Genomic DNA, 21281 nt, shown 5'->3' with positions numbered 1-21281 from the left:
GCACTTTTCATATCAAGCCTCTTATGGAGAAAGAAGACACAAATACAGACACAACTTGTTAAAAAAAAAGGGTTTTACTTAAAAATTGATTAAATGGAAACAGTGTGAGAATTAAAAAAAAAAAAAAAACACCATGGAGGTACCACAGAAATACTTGTTTGTTTGTAATATTTGGAATTAAGATTCCTAAACTGTATAATGTCAAAAATACCTCTAACTTCTATTTACAAAACAAATTCACACAAAATACTGTTAATACATGCTGCCATTTGGCTATGGATATATTTGGATATACTGTATGTACAGCACATATTAAAGCTCATTCTTTTGGTTGTATGTTTGAGTTTAATTCCAGTTGTAGGAAAAAAAATTCTTGAACAGAAGCGGCTTAAGTGTCCTGGCGCTGTGCTGGCCGACGACCATCTGTCCGCCTGTATGGTGTGTTTCTCAAATCTGAGGAAAAGCAAGCACGGACATGCTGAAGCGATGGCAGAATTTTGCCCATATTTACACATCAAGCGTCCAGCATGCAGATTTAAAATCTAACAATGTGCCTCCACACGACACTGTACCTGTGATAATGTCCTCCAGAGCACCATCCTTCCCCTCGCGTACTGGAGGCTTCACCTGTCTCTTCTTCAGTTCTGCAATCAGGTCCATCTGAGGCATCTTAGGCATCATAGGGCCCTAGAAAAGAACAAATTAAACGGAAATTTGAAATAAATTTCACATTTTCTGCACTCTGGACTGCATGTCATGTTTAAGACAATTCATGCTGTCAAACAACAAAAAAGGTATTAATGCATACTTTTAATTTAAACATTTTATATCATACCTTTTGCCCTCCCGACTTGTTTGGAGATGGTGACTCCTTCACCTCCTGGCTCTCCATTTTCTTTTTCTGCTCAATATCTTGCAGTGCTTTCTACATTCAGTCATGGGGGAAAACTGTTAGCATAGATTGCAACAATTTTAACAGGAAAACTTGAAAAGCACCCTCACCTTATAGGCTTTCATGAAGCGCCCAAAAAAGGGGAAAAACATGGAAGGCTGCGTAGTTTTGGGATTCTCTCCAAAATACTCCACAACCGAAACGTAAGCCTCCTGGATAAAGAGCAGCAAATGTCTCTGTGTGAGAATATGATATGTTTTTGATAAGTGCATGAGAGATTTAAATGAATAAAAAGCCCACCTGTGCTGTCTTGCTGTCTTTGATCAATGATTCCAGCTGTTCACTGTTTGTTTTGATGAATCCCTTCAACACAGGACTATCATCCTGAACCAAGAACTCCTTCTTGGTCATTTCCATTCCTCGCTCTAAGGAGCGGATATCTTGACAAATGCCATCCAGGGACACTGGCAAAGGAATCAAAAAGAGTTTAACACATTTCCTAATTAAATGACAAGATGCATATTTTGCCAGCCTGAGTGTATGTGTATGTGTGTGTACCAAGAGCTGCTTTGTCCACAAAGTGAAGCTCGGTGTGAAAGTTGGCCAGATCGGAGTATTTTTCCAGGATGATATTAGTGATAAACTCAAGAAGCGTCTGTGTGCGGTCAGTGGATTTAGTCTCCAACAGCTGAAACATAGAAACAGTGAGAAAGCTGATTTAAATTTTCCTGTAAGTGCAAGAAGTGCAAGAATGCAAACAAAAGCTACTTACAAGGTCCAGACTCTGCAGCCTAAAACCATAAGCTGCACCTCTTTTACTGCTGTTCATGTAGTTACCAAACGCCAGAACAATCTGAAAGGGAACCCAAGAGGTGAATAGCAAAAACTCCCATTCAGAAGCCACATCAGCGTTTCTATTTAACTTTACTTACTTCTAAAATCTTTTTCAGTTTTGTTGAAGACTTGATGGACATGGATGCAGAAATGATGGAGTTCAGTTGCTGTAGATGAAGGTAAAACAACATCAGTACAGCTCGTTAACATTTCTTCCAACCGAAGTTATAACGCATGTAACAAACTGACAGGCTGCAGGCGTTTGGCGGTCTCTGGGAAGTTGCCCATAAAAGTGAGAGTGTTTATTCGCTGGCTCAGACGAGGAATTTTCCCAAAGCACAACATAAATCGGTCTTCATCAGTCAGCTCCTCCAGTGGACGGCCTTCTTTCTCATAGTTAGCCAGAAGCTTCTTCTCATAGTCTGATGGTATGAAGTGTTCAAGCAATTCCAGGAAGTCTATGGATAAAGACTGCTGGTCATACCTGTTTAAACAATAATCAGGGTTAGAGTATGCATAACTATGTGACGCGAACAAGATGAATGTCTTTATGAGGAGGATGGTTTGTCCAACACAATCACATACGTCTCTATAGCAGTGCAGATAGCAGATGGGCTCATTCCACCCTTCCGTAGAGTGATTGCCAGATTCTTGGCCTTGTTGCCGTCAATCAAGGATGTCTTACTGGGGGCCTTTTGGACAATCTTTTTCTTGATCTTGGACAGATCTGCTGGATTACCCTGGGCCCTCGTCTTGAAATATTCCTCAAAAACATCCATGTTCAACTCCTGAAGTAGACAGAACAAAAGCCAAAGAGGGAGAAGAGAAAGGAAATGTTTTTTTTCATTTCAATGGTCACATCAAAACTTATATAGTGGGCCGTGAGTGTGAAATTTTGAGGATGTGTGACCTCACCCCTAAAATCTGCTCGTCATCTAGCTCGTTGAAGACAGTGCCCGCAACCTGGTTTGGTTTTAAAGCCTGCCAATTCAACAAGGGCATCTTGTACTTTGTCTGAATGGGCTTCTTGCCCTTAAGCCCTGAAGAAACACAAAAACAAAGAGAATTTGTCAAACACACAATTTCTGCTGTAATAACGCTATCAGGTCTCAGATTTATGTTAAAATTCTCACCAGACTGAGCGTCTGGTGCACCAGGAGGTGGTGGAGGTCCACCACCAGGTGGAGGAGGTGGCGGCGGGGGTCCAGCACCAGGTGGTGGGGGAGGAGGTGGGGGTCCAGCACCAGGTGGAGGAGGCGGAGGAGGAGGAGGAGGAGGTGGACCCGCTCCAGGTGGAGGAGGGGGTGGAGGAGGAGGAGGGGGTGCAACAGCCACAACCCCTGGTGGAGGAGGTGGTGGAGGAGGAGACGCAGTCTGCCCTGATCCGCCAGGAGGTGGAGAAGGGAGGGTGGATGCTGAGGAGGTAGAATCAGCAGAGCCAGAAATGCCTGCCTGGGTGATTGATGGTGGGCTTTGGATGTATTCCACCACTGTGACAGGCATAACCTGGATATCCAGACCTCCTGAGGCGTTGCGTCCCAGTTGGATCAGTCCCTTGTCCTGCAGCTCCTGCATCTTCTGCTCCAGTTCGGAGGTCGACTGATGGACGGAAGTGCTCAGACGCTCCCGGTCCTTCTCTCTCTCCCTGTCCAGCTCCCGCTCTCTTTCTCTTTGCTGCAAAGTGCTAACCTGGGAACATGACTCTCGCAGGCTTTCCTACAAGATACAAATACAGACATCAAATTGACTTATCTGCGCAAGGAGCATACTGCACAAAACACAGTCTGTTTTAAAGGTTTGTGAGGCTGGACTGTACTGTCAACTGTCAACAGGCAGATATTTGGCAGGCAATGAGAATGTTTTCATCTGATTAGCCTTAGCATGTTACAGTATGGGGTAACACATGACAAACCTAAGTTTTGACCATGTGGTGGTAGTGGATGGAAAGGTAAAAAATCACAAGTTAAAATCCATTCTTAAGCAGGTATAAATGTATGCTCAAACTTTTTTGGCACATCATTCCATGATTGCCAAGCTATAGACCTATATGTCAACATGATCTTGACTGATATGTTTCATCCATACTTGAGGGTCTTTGAATTTGAATTACTTTTCTGTAACTTTTGATATTCCGTCTTGACTAAAGACTAGTTTTATCATCCCCAGGTTCTGCTGCTAACAGTGAGGAAAATGCAAGTTCATTTAGACATTTATTTAACAGCTACAGATGCTCTAGTCGTATTGTTATTACATATTCAAGATAATTGGATTTTTACTTTAATATTAGGAATATTAAAACTAAATCAACTGCCACCCTTGTGACCTAATTAAAAGAAATCACTGTGATGATTGCCCACCTTCCAAGGCTTATTAATCTTATCAAACACTGTATATGTCATGAGATTGCACTTACTTTGAGCAGCTCAGTCTCCTTGGTGGCCTGCATGAGCTGAGTCTCAAGTTCAGATACCCTCCCTGTGGTCTGATTCTCAATATCTTGAAGCCGGGCATTCAGCTGTAACGTAGTACACAGGCACACAGATTTAACATCACTTTATTCTTCATGCTCCCTGCAACACAAAAACCTCTTTTTGTTCACTGAGTTGCATGTTTATTTATTTCCAGGCTGACCTGTATGTTGTGCTCCTGTAGTTCGTCCACATGCTCCAGCACCCCTCCTCTGTTCTCAGCGTCCTCCAGCAGAGCTCCGACATCTAATACATTGTCCAGGTAGGCCTGGATCTGGACCTGCAGCTTTTCACTCTCTGTCTGTTTCAGATTCTAATGCACAAAAAAGAAAAAAAAGAAAAAAAAACAGGGTTAAGCCACATTGCAGGAAAAAAATTACCACTTTTTAAAGGAATTGTATAGAAAAACCTGCTATTTATTTGTTTAAGGTAATTGTCTGTAATATGGTATTTTGCATGAATGGATTAAAAATGAGCATATTCATTATTATTTTCTATGAACTTTTAATTGAACGGGGGCATATTCAAGTGAACACTGCAAATTGTGCCTGTGTATACCCCATGGGTGCGTGGTTGCAATGGTTTCTGCACAAGTTACAGGCAAAAATACTACCCACAAATAATGCAACTGCATTAGGATAATTACAGACAACTACAGTGTAGAACTACATAGCAAAACTGCCACAGTATGACAGAAAATGACAAGAAAGGGGCGTACTAAAACAAAAGGAAGTTTCAGAAGAGAGCTTTAAAGGTATACAAAAAGACTAAGGCCTGCCAGTTGAATCTGAAGAATGTAAGAGCTCACTTTGCTCTGTAGAAAGGAAAACACCGGCAGTGTAAGCTGAACTTTTGTTTTGGCCCTTGACACAGATGGCTGACTATACTCACCTGTGTCTTGCAGTGCCACTACATATGATTTTATCTGTTGTTGTGCTCACACACCAGATTTTGAAACACAGCTGCTGATCAGTTTTCTTAGTTTCGTTTTAGACAGGTGACATGTCGCCGGTTGTTTTTTAAGCTGCATCTTTTTCATCTACTGCTGAGGTATCTTTAGTGTGATGTTAATTGTGAGATTGAAGCATTTCTCACTGGGCACCTGTTGGCTAATATGCTAATATTACATTAGTGTGCAAAAAGGATCAAATAAATTAGGCTATGCAGAGATGTATATCACTTACCTGCAAGCTGCTATTGATTGTCAACTGACACATTATTATAAGAATATTGTATGTAGTAGCTTTAAATATTCTGTTACTATTAAGGAAGAGCACAAACCACTAGTAAACTAGGCCCACCCTGAGATTGTTCTAATAAACTCACCTCCAAATACTTATCTAATCCATGATGAGTGAACTCATACTGTAGATGAACGCGGAAGTTCATGTTCTCCACCGAGTGGACCACAATATTTATGAATTGCATGCAGGCAACCTGTAGACAAACAAAATTTGGGTTCAATCTTAGTTATGTGCAGTCTTGTAGTGCTTCTGCATACAGTGGATCAGGTGGTGAATTTGTGGTCTTACCATGAAGTCAATGTTGTTGTCATCATGGATGAAGTACTCCATCAGCTTCTCAAAGCGATTTCTCTCTTTGCTCACCTTAAAAAAAACAAAAGCAAACTTATTCAAATATGCATTTTAACTGATGCCCACATGGGGGCAGGAATGCTAAATTTAAAACATTTCTAAATATTCGTATCATTCCACCATAGTGAACAAATACAGAGAGTATATGCAATGCCTTTGTATTATACTTGAGTTGACACTTACGAACACATGCATGACTGTTACACATGAGCTAAAATTGTGACCACAGTGCGTGCTAGGAGAGGAACTCACAAGATGTGTCATGCGATAGGGGAAGTTTGCAATAATAGGACAACTGAACAGCAGAAATCTCATGAGGCCACTGCAATATGGTGAAATGATAATTTAAAGAACAACATTTTTTTTTTTTAATTTTTACCTCTTTGAAGTTGTCAAAAGCAGAAAGAATGATGTCATGACCTCCTCTGACGAGACACACGGCAGCCAGCAACTCCAACACAAGGGCTTTGGTCCTGTGACGGTGCATGGGGGGGTGGGGTTAGACGTAAATACACACAGACAGATAACACACTTATTGTCTCACACACAAACATACTCACCTGGGATTCCTAGTGTTGAGACTAAGGGTGATCTCATTCACGCAGCGTGGATGAGTCATCACGAGGTTAAAACCAGACTGTAGTAGAGAGAAGATATAAATGGGAAATCCCAAACTAGTTGATGCGATAAAAAATACAAGAAAATTGTATTCAGTTTAAGATATCAATTTTTTTTTAACTTGACAGAGAAAAGAACATCAACTGTGTGTGTTTGAACTTAAACAAAAGAGGGAAGAAGTTAGTTTTTGTTAATCCACTAGCCTGAAAGTAACAGCACAGTTTAATGACAGCAAACAGGTAAGTGGCTTGTTCAGACTGATTGTTTATTACCTGGTAGTTCATGATAGCTCGCAGGCACATAATGCACACATGCACATCATCTCTCTGGTAAGACGAATGGGACTTCTTATGCATCTTGTTTACCAGAGTGGAGCTTATTCTGTAACAAGTGTACACATGAATAAAATACGCATGCAGCCCACACAGGTAGCCACGTGTTACAGTGACTTCCAGCATCATTTTGGGAAACCACTGTGTCTGTCTGACAGGTGAATTGTGGTTGAAGGATTTCTATACAATCAACATATATATGTGTGTATATATGTTAGAGGCATATTGATTAGTTTGCAAAGCCTAATGTCTGTTAGATAGTTTAGCATTAAAATCTGCAGATGGCAAATCAGTTAGGGTTGTCACCATTTATTGAGATTTTTTGTAACAGCAACAAACATTTAACAAACTTAAATGTAATTACACAAAAAAAATTATAATGATAATACATAGTTTTGACACAGCTCTATAAGAAAATTACACTACCTACATCTGAAAGTTTCAGAATGCTACCATCACACCACTTCTGTTTTGTATGAGTTTATTTTCAGACTGATCAGTGTTACCCTTACCCTGTACTGATAGTTCCTTTTTAATGAGAATTCATGATGTGATAGACAACCAGATGTGTTCCTTAGAACCACCACATCTCAATGACCTTTTATGGTTGAAGCTTCTTACCTTACAGTCAGTGCCCGAGCAGCTCTGCTCACCCCATGGGAATGGCTGCTGCTGGGACTCTTGGTTAAATCTTCCATTGACCTTTCTGCTGACTTTTGTCTGTCTAACAGGGTGCCACCATTTTCCACATTCTCCACATCAAATCTGAAAAATGTAGATACACACCCTTCGTGATGAATTTTTCCCTGCAAGAGCTCCAGCAGATTGTAATATTGTATACTCTGTTAGTACTCACGAGGTGTCACTTTGGGCATGAGACAGGTATTCCACCAGAACATCCAAACCTTTATTTTGCTCATTGAGAAACTCCTGGGCCCATCTACACAAAGAACAACAAAACATGACAAATTATACACTGATTGATATTTTGCCATATATTCTATGCCCAGATTGGATGTAAACCCAACCCTAACCCTAACCCTTTCAAGCTAGATATTTAGGGTTATATGAATGCCATAGCTGAGCCAGTTAACTAACTTTTAGTTGCTCCTGGTGTGAGTACTAATATTTTGTGTAATATTCTGATATCTAAGGAATTTTATTTGACTGAAGGTCATTAAAGAAAAGGCAAATGGTCAGTGAATGTGGTCAGAAATCATTAAAGACAATAATTTCAGGCATTCTATGTTGTTTTTGATCACTAGTGGTGCTATAGAAGGAAGAGTGTGGTGTTCAGTTAGTCTCAAAGCCCTCACTAGTAAAAAGAAAACGTATATGAGACGTTGGAGGCAGAATCAGTGACTGGTTGGATCATGTCTTACTCCACTTTCTAGTCCAGCTGTTACAGTATGTGTAGAACACAACAGTAAAAGTTGTGCAAGTATTAGTGGTTGATAAAACTTGTAGCTGTACTCTGGCAGTAGTCTGCATAGCTTATATTAGCATAATTAAAGGCATAGCAGTGCTTGCTGAAGAATTTTGCCAGTGGTTTCACTGCCTGTTTAACTGAAAGATGGTGGTACGGAATGTAAACATAATGTCATTTTGTTTAGATAAAACTCCATATTGCATCTTGAATTATTGCTTGTATGAAGTGTTGTGAAAATAGAATGAGATAAACACATAAAATCACGTCAAACAAGCAAAATTAACCTGAAAAAATACACTGAAATTGACATTTGAATAGGTCTATAAAAGAAAAAAAAAAAGACTAATTACAAACTTCATAAAACTACACATTAAATAATCAAATGAACATCAGACAGAGTCTGATCCAACTCAACATGCTCACCCAATGTGATTCGTGCGAAGGGATATCTCCAAGTTTTTAAGGACCTGAGTGGCATCTTGGATCCTTTTCTTTAACTAAAGAACCAGAAGGGATTATTTCAAGACTTCATTGCACATGTTTGAAAATAAGTGTTTTATTAAACCTGAAGGAAAGGGCATGATTTGCACTGACCCTGCGAGACACCCCTCCTTGATCTTGGTAGAAGCTCTTGATCTTGGTCAGGTAAGTGGATGGAGGGCTCTTCACTTGGAAACGCTCCTGGAGGTGAAGGGTTCACGGACAGCATAATAAAGCAACAGCATTAGTTATGTCAGAAACCCTAAAATTATCTTCAGACTAGGAGCACATCTACCTGTGCACGACTGTGAAGCTATTCTTGCCTATGTTAGTCAATGCAACACACACAAACTGCTCTCTGTTTCCATGCCAACGCTTCTATAATTTCCCACCACAGAGACTGCTGCAAAGGTTTCACACTTCACACACCACATAGACCTTCTTTGGGTGTTTGCATACTTTTCATCAACTCCGTTCCACTGCAAGACTACTTTACAGAGTCATGACGTAGGTTGAGGTTTCACCATGATACATTATGTACAGATAAAAAACTCTTACCTGATCACAAACTAATTCCCATTTCTTTTCATTATCATACTGACTCAACAGCTTCAGTTTGTCTGGAGGCAAGTTCATGTAGCTCTGAAAGAGACAAAAAAAAGAGAGATGCGGTTTTTAGAGCAAATAAGATTCGGGTCAAATAAAAGTATCACCGAGTTGTCACACTAAACTTCTGCACTGTAGTTCTGCATGTTGTAATTTCTTCATCCTTCCTGCTGATGCAACAATATTCAAATGTACAAAACCACAAAGGAACTTTTGGTGAAAAGCGGTAACTACCTGCTGGAAGCAGATGACTCAGTGTTTACATATGTGTGTGTCTGTAAGGTTGTTAGTGGATACCGTGCACCTCAAAAAATTTATATTTTTGACCACGGTCCTTGTGAATTTAATTAAACTATTGTTGTTAGATCTTATTTTAGACAATATGACTAAAGCGTAAGTCAAATACTGCAGTATTTGTTGATGTATCAGTCTTTAAAATCAACCCATCCTTTTCTATACCTAGGCTCAGTTCAAGAACCCCCCCCACCTCCATACTCTTTCAGTTTAATTTGACTCAAGTATCTGAAGACTTGACATTAATGCTCACACGCAAGGTTCCTGTTTGAGTTACTAAAATCAGCCTGCCATGTCTGACTCCAGATATGAGTGCTATTCTTCCCACTGTAAGAGTTATTTAATTTTTTCTTATGTTTTGCTTTGAACAAATTTTCATACAACTAAACTAAGAATAACATTACCTGATCCAAAGTACCAAACACACTGACAAGACAAAAACTTTCAGTCGAAACTGGGTGTGGTGTTGATTCTACCCTTATGTACACTCAAGCAGCGGTTTGTCGTTTCTTTTCACACATTTAAAGAAAAAAAAAAGGAGATGCAAAACGGAAACGGCCTGTTGCTTTGACGCTGAGGAGTTGAGCTTTATCCTTGGTGGGGTAAGGGTGGAGTCCTGCTGTGGGTTTGTGGTAAAAGACCAAACAAAAGATTTTTCGTTTAGTGGGAAACCATGTAGAAGTGAAGATGGAGAGGGTTCACTTGTCCTTTTTTTGCAGATATTTTGATACAAACAATTCATCCACTTTCTGAAACGTTTATATTGGAAATATATGACATAAATGGAAGTGAGGTCATGCATTCATTTGACCCTTGAAAGCAGGCATGAAGCAACAAACATCTTTGTTGATTATCTGGGAGAACACAATTTCTCATCCACATATTTCGAAATAAACATCGTCAAAGCAGCCACAAACAAGCTTTGTCACATTGTATGAAGCCATAAGGTATATTTTAAGCGTCAAAGCATACATGTCAGTATCTAGCAATGATAAATAGAATCAGCTGAACTTTTTCAGCCATATTGAGCTCATTCTTAGAAGCACATAGTAGTAGTTGGAGGGTTGTTAGCCTTTCACTCTATTTATTTTTTTTTTAGTTACAATAAGTGTAACTGTTCTGTTTACACAGAAAAACACAATTTAGATTGATATCTAACTAATGCATGTCTGTTTCAAGAAGATGCTATGTACAATGTACATTAAAAAACTGAATTATTAATAGCAAAAAAGTCAACTTATCAAACAGTGAAACTGATTAAATGTTACTGTGTCTTTATCTAAAATAGGACTTGGGGTATGTTTGCCACTGTGTTACATTATTAGTTCTTTTAACAGCATATTGTTCTTGTTACAGTGCTTTTAAAAATGGTTTTCTTGTCTGATATAGAATTTCAGCAGTTTAAATGTTTGAGTATTTATGGTTTTGTTCCATAATCTGTCAAATATTTTCAGGAGATAGCAAGTCTGGACTGTTAAGATGCTGCAGTTTAACACCTGTACTCTGACTCTGGACTTTGACATTGTCTTGCTGAAATTAGCAATACCTTCCTGTAGAGGATAATGTCGGGATGGCAGCAAATGTTGCTTCAGAACCCATATATTTATTGTACTGCATTACTTAGGCCACTATACATACTGTAGATATGCAAGTCATCTATGCTGTGTGTACTAATGGACTTCTATTCCATCATGGGTGCTGAGAACAGGCTGGATGGTACTTTAATCCAGAGGAAGTGACGGCCTTAATTTTTAAAAATTTTTTTAGTTTTCTTTTGTCGGACCACTTGGACAGTTGTCCTCTTCTTCTCGTGCCATCTTACATGAACATGGGCCAAAAGAGAAGGCGGCAGCACCTTCCCAGCCCCATTTTTTTAGTAATGTTATTGACCTGTGAAGAATTAAGCTTAAATGTTGTTAGATGGGGCTGCCTGGTGGTGTGGTGGTTAGAACTATGACCTCAGAGACAGGTTCCTGGTTCAAAAAAGTATTCTAGCTTCCTCTCACCATCCGAAAATATCCACGTCAGATTAATTTGTGAGTGTAAACTGACAATACGAGTGAGCGTGCGTGTTTTTCTTTTGTCTCTGTGCTAGCCCTGTAATGCACGGTCCATCTGTCCAGGAGATACCCTGCCTCTCACCCAGTGGTAGCTTAGACAGGCATCAGCCCTGCTATGACCCTGAATTGATAAAGCGGATATAGAAAATGGATGGATAGTTGTGAGATCTTTTTCGAAGGGCTTTGGTGGCATTAAATTCTGAATGAACCGTTATTCAAGAAACAAAACAATATCTAAGTTTTGACATACTGTCTTTGTATTATTTCAAGATGAATACAGAATATGATTGATTTGTTTTATGTTTATGTGTTTATGCAGAATCCCTGTTTCTGATTCTGAGTTTACTGACTAAGATGTGCCAGAATGACATCATTGTTTTTAATCTTGTTTTCTTAAGCTTACATTTTTGGACCACTTTGTGCACAGTTACATGAATTAGGCCAAATCAAGAAATCAAAAGCTGGTCTTTAACCTAAGAGATATCCTAAATTGATAAATGAGATTTTTTTATTTTTTTGCTAAAAAAATATAATTAAAAGCAGCCCTGAATTGCTGGACACTATATTACAACATCTTTATGACAAATATATAAAATTCAATTGATATAAGTATCAATCACCAGGTTTTGAATTGTTGTTGGACTGTTGAGAGAATGGTGAAACACTTGCTTTCCGGTCCTATGCTCTTTCATATATAAAATTGCTCAACTTCCCTTTGGGGCCAACAACTCATGTGGGCACTGATAACCTTGTTCCTCGCCTGATTTTTTCAAATATAACAGAAGGAAAGAAAGTCATCGATGACCTTCTGTGCATTTGTAACCCTAACAAAATGACAGGTTGTAGCTCATTACTTTTAGAAATCTTGACAAATTACTTTAGATATTCCTAAAGACTACAATGTTGAAGGCTGACGTCATACACAGTCTTTACTCGAGTAAAATGGGTTTTTGGTAACACAAATGGGAGCAAGCAGGACTCAATACTTGTCACTGTTGATAACTTTATAATTCAATGCAGTCTTTTATTTCTCTGCCTCTGAATATCTTGCACAATCATCAATCTCTCCAGTTTTTATGATGAAATCTATAGCCTCATTGTTTTTACATGCAGTAAAGGTGTTTACCTTAGCCACTTACCAGCACTACATTGAAGCGCTCCTCCAGTTCCTCCTCAGGGGGCATGGGAAGTTTTGGGGGAGCCGACTGCTTCTTCTGCAAAGTTGGTGGGGTGTCGCTCATTGTTGAAGCTGCCCCAACTGAGTTCCTGGCCTCTCGGCCCTCAGCTGGTTCTTGCTCCAAGCCCCCTGCAGCCGCATTCCCCATCACTAATCTCCAAAAGTAATCCAGGGAGAAAGCTTTACACAAACCCCTTTTCCAAAGAAATCAGTGTATTCCAAAACAAAGTGAAAAAAAGGTGATCGCTCCAAATGACAAAAGAAGGCCTAAATCAAACCAAGTCCTGGGCCTTCAAGGTGAGGAACATTGAGTTTGAGTTCACCAATTCTCCCTCTGTCATATGGACAGGGTGGATGATGAGAAAAAAAGGGCTGCCCTCATGTTTGCCCTGTCATTAACTCCTATGTCTGCAAGTACCTAATAAGGTAAAATCTTGTTAGGACCTGAAAAACGATAAAAACCAGAAAAACCAGAAAAAACGACTTACTAATAGCACACTAACTATTCTCTACACTCGTTGACAACTTCTGTGGTGAGTACAGCACAGAGACCTGTGTTTGAGAGGAAGGAGAGGGGAGTGTGACACACTCTGTAACACAGACAGAAACCACAGAAGCACAAAAGCAGAAGAGTAACTTCCTGTGTACGACTGCAACAGAATCTGGGGTGGAGAACAGGGGTGGAAGATAAACATGGTAACCGTTAAGTTTAACGTGAATGCAGAAGGTGGGTGATGACAAACGTAAAGCAATGCAGGGTTGAAAAGAAGCTGAGTGTGCAGCTTTGAGTAAACTCCCTTTTTAACTCCGCAGCTGCAGATGCAACATTTACAACCAAGAAAAGACAATGACCCCACTTAACCATGTAATCAAAATTTCTTTATTGAAGTTGTTCATTCTCTTGGGGTTTTTCCAAGTATCTTGCTGATTGCAGGTTGTTTGTGTCAGACAGGTAAAGTCCACAGTAACAAGAATTGTGAAACAGCGTCGCCATGCGTTAAAAGACAACTACTGCATATTATGGTGCTGCATTTTGGGACACAGTGGGGTGTTGGCAGTTCCATGAATGCAGTGGAAAATAAATATCCATTGTTTCTCTTAGCCTACGTTTAAGCCTTCGTATATACGTTGCTGTTCGATTGAGATACATCATAGTGCATTCAAAACTAAAGATTTAAATCCAGTAAAGCTAAATCTAAGACCATGTATGTCTAAAGTTACTTAGTTCTTGAAAAATAAAGATTGAATTTACGAAACGTACGTGAAGGTAGCACTGCTTTTACTTATTTATCATTCCAAAATGACGGATCCTACTACGTCTCCGGAGGACCACTGGAAAGTAAGTCACTTTTATTATTATTGCAAATTGATTACTGTGTATTTGTGCGTGGCAGCAATTATAAGTAACATACTTGACAAAACGCTGAAGCTCTGCTAACGTTGTGTGAAAACAAAGCTTTGATAGCTCCAAAACTAGCTAGCGTTAGCTTGATGACGTTCGTTAACGTTGTGTTAGTTAGCTAACAAGCTAGCTAAGTAAACAAAGCGCCAGGAAAATGCAAATCGCATTTCCCATATAAATGTTCACTTGTTTGTGAGATAGGTCTTCTTCAACATTGAAAGATATATTTAAATCAGTGGACTTATTTTAAAACTCATCCAAAAGTGAAATGCACTTCTTCTTTTTACTTAAAGACTGCAGCTTCAGAAAGAAAGACAAAAAAAAAAGTCAGTTCACATGTAAATTAATACCCCTGTGATATGTCGTTAGAATATACCATTTTTACTTCAGATATCCCAAAATACGGCTCTTTATTTTAAAATTTTGCTCATAGATCCTGTTTTAGTATGGCTCGAGTGAAGAAGAGAGAAAGCTTCATGAAAGCAAGACTTGATGTTGACACAGAAAGCATTATCAGGATTTTTCCTATCGTAGTCATTGAAAAATAAAGTTCTTATCTTTGGAACCACAAACTAGAAAAAAAAAAAAAAACTATTGTGTGGAGGTGCCCTAGATAAAACAGTAAATCTGTGCTTGAAGCACTAATTTGCCACCTTTTTCACCCCCTTTTATACTAAAAGTGGTCGAATGAGGGCAATGCTCGGAGGGGGTTTAGATTGGCTTGCACTTGGTCTTTTGTCAGCATATTTAGGGCAGCACACATGTTCACCTTGTCATCTCAGTCTCTGTTTTCTCCCCTCGCCTTCCACTGCTGTTTGGTAATGGCTGGACAGACAGACGGTGCTTTCAGCGACAGTGGCTTTGACCCCAGTGAGTACTCTGTCAGCTGATATCTTGTCTTCTCTCATAATAGTTAATGTTGCTGTTTGAAAACGGGGACTTTTTGGTCTCTGATTATGTTGATGCCCGTGTATCTAATTTTCAAAAATCCTTCAATGAATGTGTTTCTAGGTTTCTTTGCTGAAACTCCCAGAAAGGGTAGTGTTGTATCCAGAGCAAACAGCATTGGCTCAACAAGTGCCTCTTCAGTGCCAAATACAGGTATTGTGTTTGTTATGGTAGGGATTTGAATTGTGTTTTGCAGAGATCTCACAATACTCAATATTTCAATTTAACATTTTTCTTACCACAGATGAAAAAGGGGAAAAGATGACTAATTAGGAGGCATAAAGTGCTTTCAATAAATGGCTTCAAACTAATTTTCCTCTTGCAGCACTGGTGCTTTAACTGCTAAAATCAACTGTAATTCAGCACACTCAAAACATTATGTTCCTCGTGACTGCGTTACTCACAGATTACTGGTAAATCATTTATTTAGCCATAAACAGATAAATGACAGAAATGATCAAAAGGAAAAATGTGACAGAAAAGTTTTGTTGACGGGGAGAAAAAAAGAAAGAAGAAAACCTTTTTTAATTAAACCAAAAATAATCCTTTAACTTTAAACCCGTCATATGAAATCAAAGAGCAGTTTGGTATTTGGTATAATATATAAAAAGTTTACTTGCAAGGTTTGCAAAGCAGACCTTGCGTATCACAGCAGCACCTCGGTGATGCACGAACATTTAAAGAGAAAACACGTCGGGCAGTTGAACGAAACGGAGTCTGACTCCGTTTTGTTTTTGATGTACATTTTGTAAGCGTTTTTTCGCTTTAAAAGAGAGCTTTAACGTTATGCCTGACTGTGCCTGACAAATATATTTCTCTATTTTACTTGATTGTAATTAATGATTTATTTTTTATAAAAACACATTTGCCTGTCCTTAAAAAATGGACAGAGGTTTATTTGTTTAAGGATTTATGTCTATACTGACCGAGCACTGTGCCTAATTGGTTTTAGACATTTTTATTTACTTTTTGTATGAATCAGCAGCAAAGTTGAATAAAAGATGCATTTTTCATTGAAGTACCCATATTTCTTGTTTATCATTTGCCACGTAATAAAAGCAACTTCATGCTAAATTTAAGAAAAAATTAATAATTATCCGATTAGTCGACTAATCGTTTCAATAGTCGGTGACTAGTTGACTATTAGAATAGTCGTTAGTTGCAGCCCTACTGCACATGCACTGTAGTTCTGAGGCATCAGATTTTCACTTGACTACATTTTTTGCACACACACAGATTCTTGCTTGCTCCTGGAGTTTCATAATATGTATGATGACAATTTAAAAAGAATAGAAGAAGCCCTTAAAACAATAAATACAATGTTAAGTTAGTTTTGTGCTTGCAACAGCAGAAGCTCTGTGCCGTTTGTCCCCGTGTTCAGCTGCCAGTCAGGGGAGGGGTTGTGTGTCTGTCTGCAGTGCTGTCGACTGCGGCAGCAAAATTGGCGTTGATGCTTTTGTAAATGTATATCTTATTATATATAAAATACATATTTTTTTTTTTTCATTTTACTACCTGCCTCTTAAAAAACAAAAACAAACTGTCTTGCCGGTGATTCTTTTATTTAGTCTTTTATATGCACGTTCTGAATGTTCAGGTACTCTGACAGAGCGTTAAACTACTCTGCACATATGTAAACTTCATATTATGATGCCTGCCCTCATTACAAGCACAGCTGTCGTCCACTTTTTATATTAAAAATGATTTTTGTTGTTGTTAATGCTCTGTCAGTAATTTAATTGAAGCATTAAATAATGTCTCTGCTGAGAATGAATAATAACTCGGCATGTTCCTCATTTCTGTGTAATTTAATTAGTTTGAGAAAGCCAATGCATGTACAATTTTATACTTTGTGTGTGAAATCAATCAATAAATGTTGATTAATTGTGATTATGCACCAGTGACATACTGTAGATTAGTCATGACTTCAACATGATTCATTTTTTTTTTTCTTGAATATGATCCCAAATAGATGATGAAGATAGTGACTATAGGCATGAGACATCCTATAAGGACTCGTATAAAGATCGACGGAGACAAGCGCACACGCAGGCTGAGCAAAAGCGCAGGGATGCCATCAAGGTAAGGCTACAGAAGATTACAGATGGATGCAGGTTTTTAACTTACCTCAGACAAGCGATGCACTTTGTAACGCATTTAGAGTTGTCTAACCTTTGCTTTACAAATCTTTTTAACATCAGAAAGGCTATGATGACCTGCAGACGATTGTGCCCACCTGCCAGCAGCAGTCGGAGTTCACAGTTGGAGCACAAAAGATCAGCAAGGCCACTATTCTGCAGAAGAGTAAGATGTGGCTAACGGAACCTGTTTAGGTCCTTTAACAGCACGCTTTGAAATGTTGTGTCTGATCTGGTGACTGATAGGAATCCACTTTGATATCCATAACCATGTGTTTTACTTAGTGTAGAATTGTATTCAAATGCGAATTGTTGTGTTTTTATTACTATTGGCAAATAAATTGCCTCCAAAGACTCCACAGGTCACCATCCCCACTGCAGCCGTGGCACAACGGGGGACAAACAGGGACCTTTGAGAGTGCCTTTTATGTTTGTTGCAAACTATAGTTTTGGAAGAGGAAGGGGTTCTTATTTGGTTAGTTTATAATATTTGCCACTACTGCATCATACATACCAGAGTTTATTAATGTTAGATCACTTTGACAAATGGCTGTTTGCACGAGCTGATCAATACATTGTGACAGGGCCAATCTATTAAAGATCAACATTTCAGTTTTAATTCAGTTTTATTTATATATTGCACCAAATGACAACATATGTCATCTCAAGACACTTCAAAGATACAGTCCAATTCAAACCAATTGTAATCCAAATCATAGTATTACAATCATAGTCGAGTCAAATTGAGCCACCCCTTACTGTAAGCTTTGTCAAACAGAAAAGTTTTGAGTCTAATCTTAAAGGTAGAGAGGGTGTCTGCCTCCTGGACCCAAACGGGTTGCTGGTTCCACAGAGAGGGGCCTGAAAACTGAAGGCTCTGCCTCCCATTCTACTTTTAGAAACTCCGGGAACCTCAAGTAAACCTGCAGTGTGAGTGCTCTGTTCAGAACAAATCTAACAAAGAGATCTTTAAGATATGATGCTCATTAAGAGCTTTATATGCGAGGGGAATCATTTAAAATGATATTCTTGATTTAACAGTGAGCCAATAAAAAAGCAAAACCTCGAGAAAAAGACGATGACTTCAGTTTTGTCTGAATTTAGAAGCAGAGATTTCAGTCATCCAGGTCTTTATGTCTTTAAGAACTGGTTTCATAGATGAGTATCGCTGTGCATTAGCATAGCAATGATGCCATGCTGATTAATAAGTGTGTGGTTTTCCAATAGAATATCGTGTGCAAGTTCTTTTTTTATTTATTATTTTTTTTATAACTTGTGGGGTTACTTGTGTATCTGTCATTAGTCAGCTTCATACATCCAGTCCTGTATGCTCACATTCAGCAGTAAAACAGATTTTGAAGTAAATATGCCAAATGTCTTTTCAGTGTTGTAAACATTTCTTTCACTGATGCATTTCTTTGTTTTACTTTTTTTTTTTTAGCAATTGACTACATCCATTTTCTTCACAAAGAAAAGAAGAAGCAAGAAGAGGAAGTTTCTGTCCTAAGAAAAGAAGTGATGGCACTTAAGATCATGAAAACGTGAGACGGGCATTCAGACTTAGTCAAATAAGCTTTTTTTTTTTTTTTTTTTTTTTTCGAGACGTTCTTCACATCCTGCTTTTTGCAACCTAAGCATTCCAGAGGCACGAATGTTCTGCTTCCAAGCAGATGAATTTGGGTTTTAAAAGAAATGTTGACCAGTAGGGAAATAAAGTTTAAAAATGCTTTAATGGAAAATTCATTTCAGAAAATCAGATCTTCTGTAAATATTTAAGAAGTTATCAAACAATCCAGGTTATTTGAGTCACTGAAGTTCAGGGTTTCTCTATTAAAAAGCTTTCTGTGAATTGTATATGTTGCAATGCCAGTTAAAGTGTTTGTCTTTCTTAATAGGAACTATGAGCACATCGTGAAGGCCCACCAGAACAACCCACAGCAGGGTGAAGATCAGGTGTCTGACCAGGTCAAGTTCAACATCTTTCAGAACATCATGGACTCCCTGTTTGTGTCTTTCAGCAGCTCTGTTTCAGTGAGCAGCTTTCAGGAACTGTCCGCCTGCGTTTTCAGCTGGATCGAGGAGCACTGCAAGCCGCAGGTAAGGGCTGTTCTTGATGAATGGAATGCAGCGGCTCACGCTTTCACTCTGCTGAGATAATTACTGTTCCTGTGCTTCCTCTGCTCTTTGTTAGACTCTCCGGGATTTTGTTGTTGGAGTGCTCCGGCAGCTCAATGGTCAGCTTTATTGATCGAGTTGAAACTTCTGGTTGAGTCCCAGAAATGGACTTTGTATCTACTCGTGCCTCTCAGGATGGAGTAAAAACTTCAGCTTCAGGCCTTGCCACAGCGCTCAGTTCAGCTCATCAGTGCCTCCCTGACTGCATTTGGATTACCTCGTCACACACTGTGGGCAGAGATGAAAAGCTGCCTTGGACATAGCAGTTAAATGCTGGCAACGGATAACTTTATGATTTAATTTGGCCTTATCTGACTTTTATTCTAAAATGCTGAGAAAACACATGAGTGTGCAAGTTAATGAAATAATGGTGTGTGTTAAATTCAACATAGTGGCAGATTACTGTGGAGCTGGTTGTAATCGCTATGCAGCAACTGGAGTTGCCCCATTTGAGATGTGTTAAAACCATAACACGGGGAGGTCTCAAACAAAACTCCTCACAGATTGAGTAAACTGAGTGTCTGCTGCGTGTCTCGCAATTTCACAGTAAGCATAACTGTGTAGCTTAATGCTGAAGCAAAGGGCTCCTCTCAGCTCCAGCGTGCAAACATTTAAGTCACTCCTGAATCTTATCAGATAATTAAAAATATTCCGCTACATGTCATTATCTGCAGGTTTACAAGCAGTTCTACGGTATGTGCTTTCAGGTTCACCTCCTGTGGCGTTTCAGCTTTACATCTGAGGTTCACTTTGAACTCCTTTATTGTAACAAAAGGTGAGGGTCTATATAAAGCTGACAAAGACCAGTGAAGTCTCATCTCTGACAGGTTAAATAAAGATTGTTTTTCAGTTTGTTTCAGAGACAAATTGTAGTTCAAGTTCCATAGCTAGCATTGAGTAGATTTCAGATTTCGTCCTTGACCAGATGTTAGTCACATGTGTTTGAATAATTTATTTGGGAGATGATTGTGTTAAAAGTGTAGATTTTTTAAATGCTGTTTACTTTTGCTGTCAGACGTTTGTGATCTGTTCCACTTTTTTTTCTGGTGTAATTTTTATTACGTCTAAGAGAACCAACAATCTGAAACTAAAAACTTCTGTAATCAGTGAAAACACATCATTTCTAAATAACTTTTTTTTTTTATGGGTTTGATTTTGTGTCCATCTTTACTGTAGAAATAATGATTCTGGATCCTGTCTCGTTTCTTTGAATATTTTAATAATTTGTCAAAGTCGAGTCAACTCAGTGGCCACATTGTTAGTTACACTTCTAAAATGTGATGCAGTCATACACAGCAAAGTCTACTTTACAAAGTTTATTTTCATTTGGACTTCATTAAGTTTGAGGCTGCTGTAGCATTACAGCTGGAACTGGACTACATTTTGAGTTATTCCTGTTTCCACCACACTATTTACATGTAGACAGAATATATACCAAAACAGAATAGTTGATTTTTTTTAAAAGGTAAGTGTACCTAAACACCCAACTGACAGAGAATGTAGATGATATCTCTTTAAAAAAACAATGTTAATATGTAAATGAATGTCTTTTTTTCTCCCCAGTAGGGAAGAGCTGTGCAATGGTCCCTCTCTGTGCAGCCAATGAAATCTATTTCATGCTTAAAGATGGTTTAAAGAGTTGCCATTGTTGAGCTTAAAGGATAAGACCGGTTTTTTGACATTGGGCCCTTGATTTCACATTATAACATGATGTTCTACTCACCCCTGCTTGTTGTTGAACATTTGGAGCTGTTCCGAAGATATTCGAGAGGCGTCTGGCTGCTCTCTTGAGATATTCGGCCATGAAACGGTTTCCTATGGGCAAGCTTATAC

At 38.8% G+C, this 21281-nt stretch overlaps 2 protein-coding genes across 2 annotated transcripts; one reads left to right on the top strand and one right to left on the bottom strand.

Moving 5' to 3' along the window:
- Nucleotides 1-55: 55 nt before the first annotated feature.
- On the bottom strand, nt 56-13349 carry fmnl1a (formin-like 1a). Its single transcript, XM_075454532.1, has 25 exons — nt 12748-13349; nt 9207-9290; nt 8763-8849; nt 8592-8665; nt 7596-7679; nt 7361-7504; nt 6680-6788; nt 6350-6426; nt 6169-6262; nt 5727-5801; nt 5521-5631; nt 4358-4507; nt 4140-4241; nt 2860-3442; nt 2642-2766; nt 2312-2514; nt 1976-2210; nt 1825-1893; nt 1665-1745; nt 1451-1580; nt 1193-1356; nt 1003-1104; nt 836-925; nt 573-687; nt 56-453 (listed from the first exon to the last, which is right to left on the bottom strand). Exons 1-25 carry the CDS (start codon nt 12931-12933, stop codon nt 389-391), a joined length of 3339 nt encoding a protein of 1112 aa, XP_075310647.1. The 5' UTR covers nt 12934-13349; the 3' UTR covers nt 56-388.
- Nucleotides 13350-13961: 612 nt separating this feature from the next.
- mlx (MAX dimerization protein MLX) lies at nt 13962-20645 on the top strand. Its single transcript, XM_075454427.1, has 8 exons — nt 13962-14124; nt 15021-15057; nt 15199-15288; nt 17108-17217; nt 17337-17439; nt 18715-18814; nt 19169-19370; nt 19465-20645. The coding sequence occupies exons 1-8, from the start codon at nt 14086-14088 to the stop codon at nt 19519-19521; spliced, it is 738 nt and encodes a 245-aa protein (XP_075310542.1). The 5' UTR covers nt 13962-14085; the 3' UTR covers nt 19522-20645.
- The last annotated feature ends 636 nt before the right edge of the window (nt 20646-21281 follow it).

The sequence above is a fragment of the Odontesthes bonariensis genome, chromosome 21, assembly GCF_027942865.1.
Source record: "Odontesthes bonariensis isolate fOdoBon6 chromosome 21, fOdoBon6.hap1, whole genome shotgun sequence".
Lineage (NCBI taxonomy): Eukaryota > Metazoa > Chordata > Actinopteri > Atheriniformes > Atherinopsidae > Odontesthes > Odontesthes bonariensis.
Note: the sequence above shows the minus strand (reverse complement) of the source record. Positions and strands in the feature narration are given on the sequence as shown.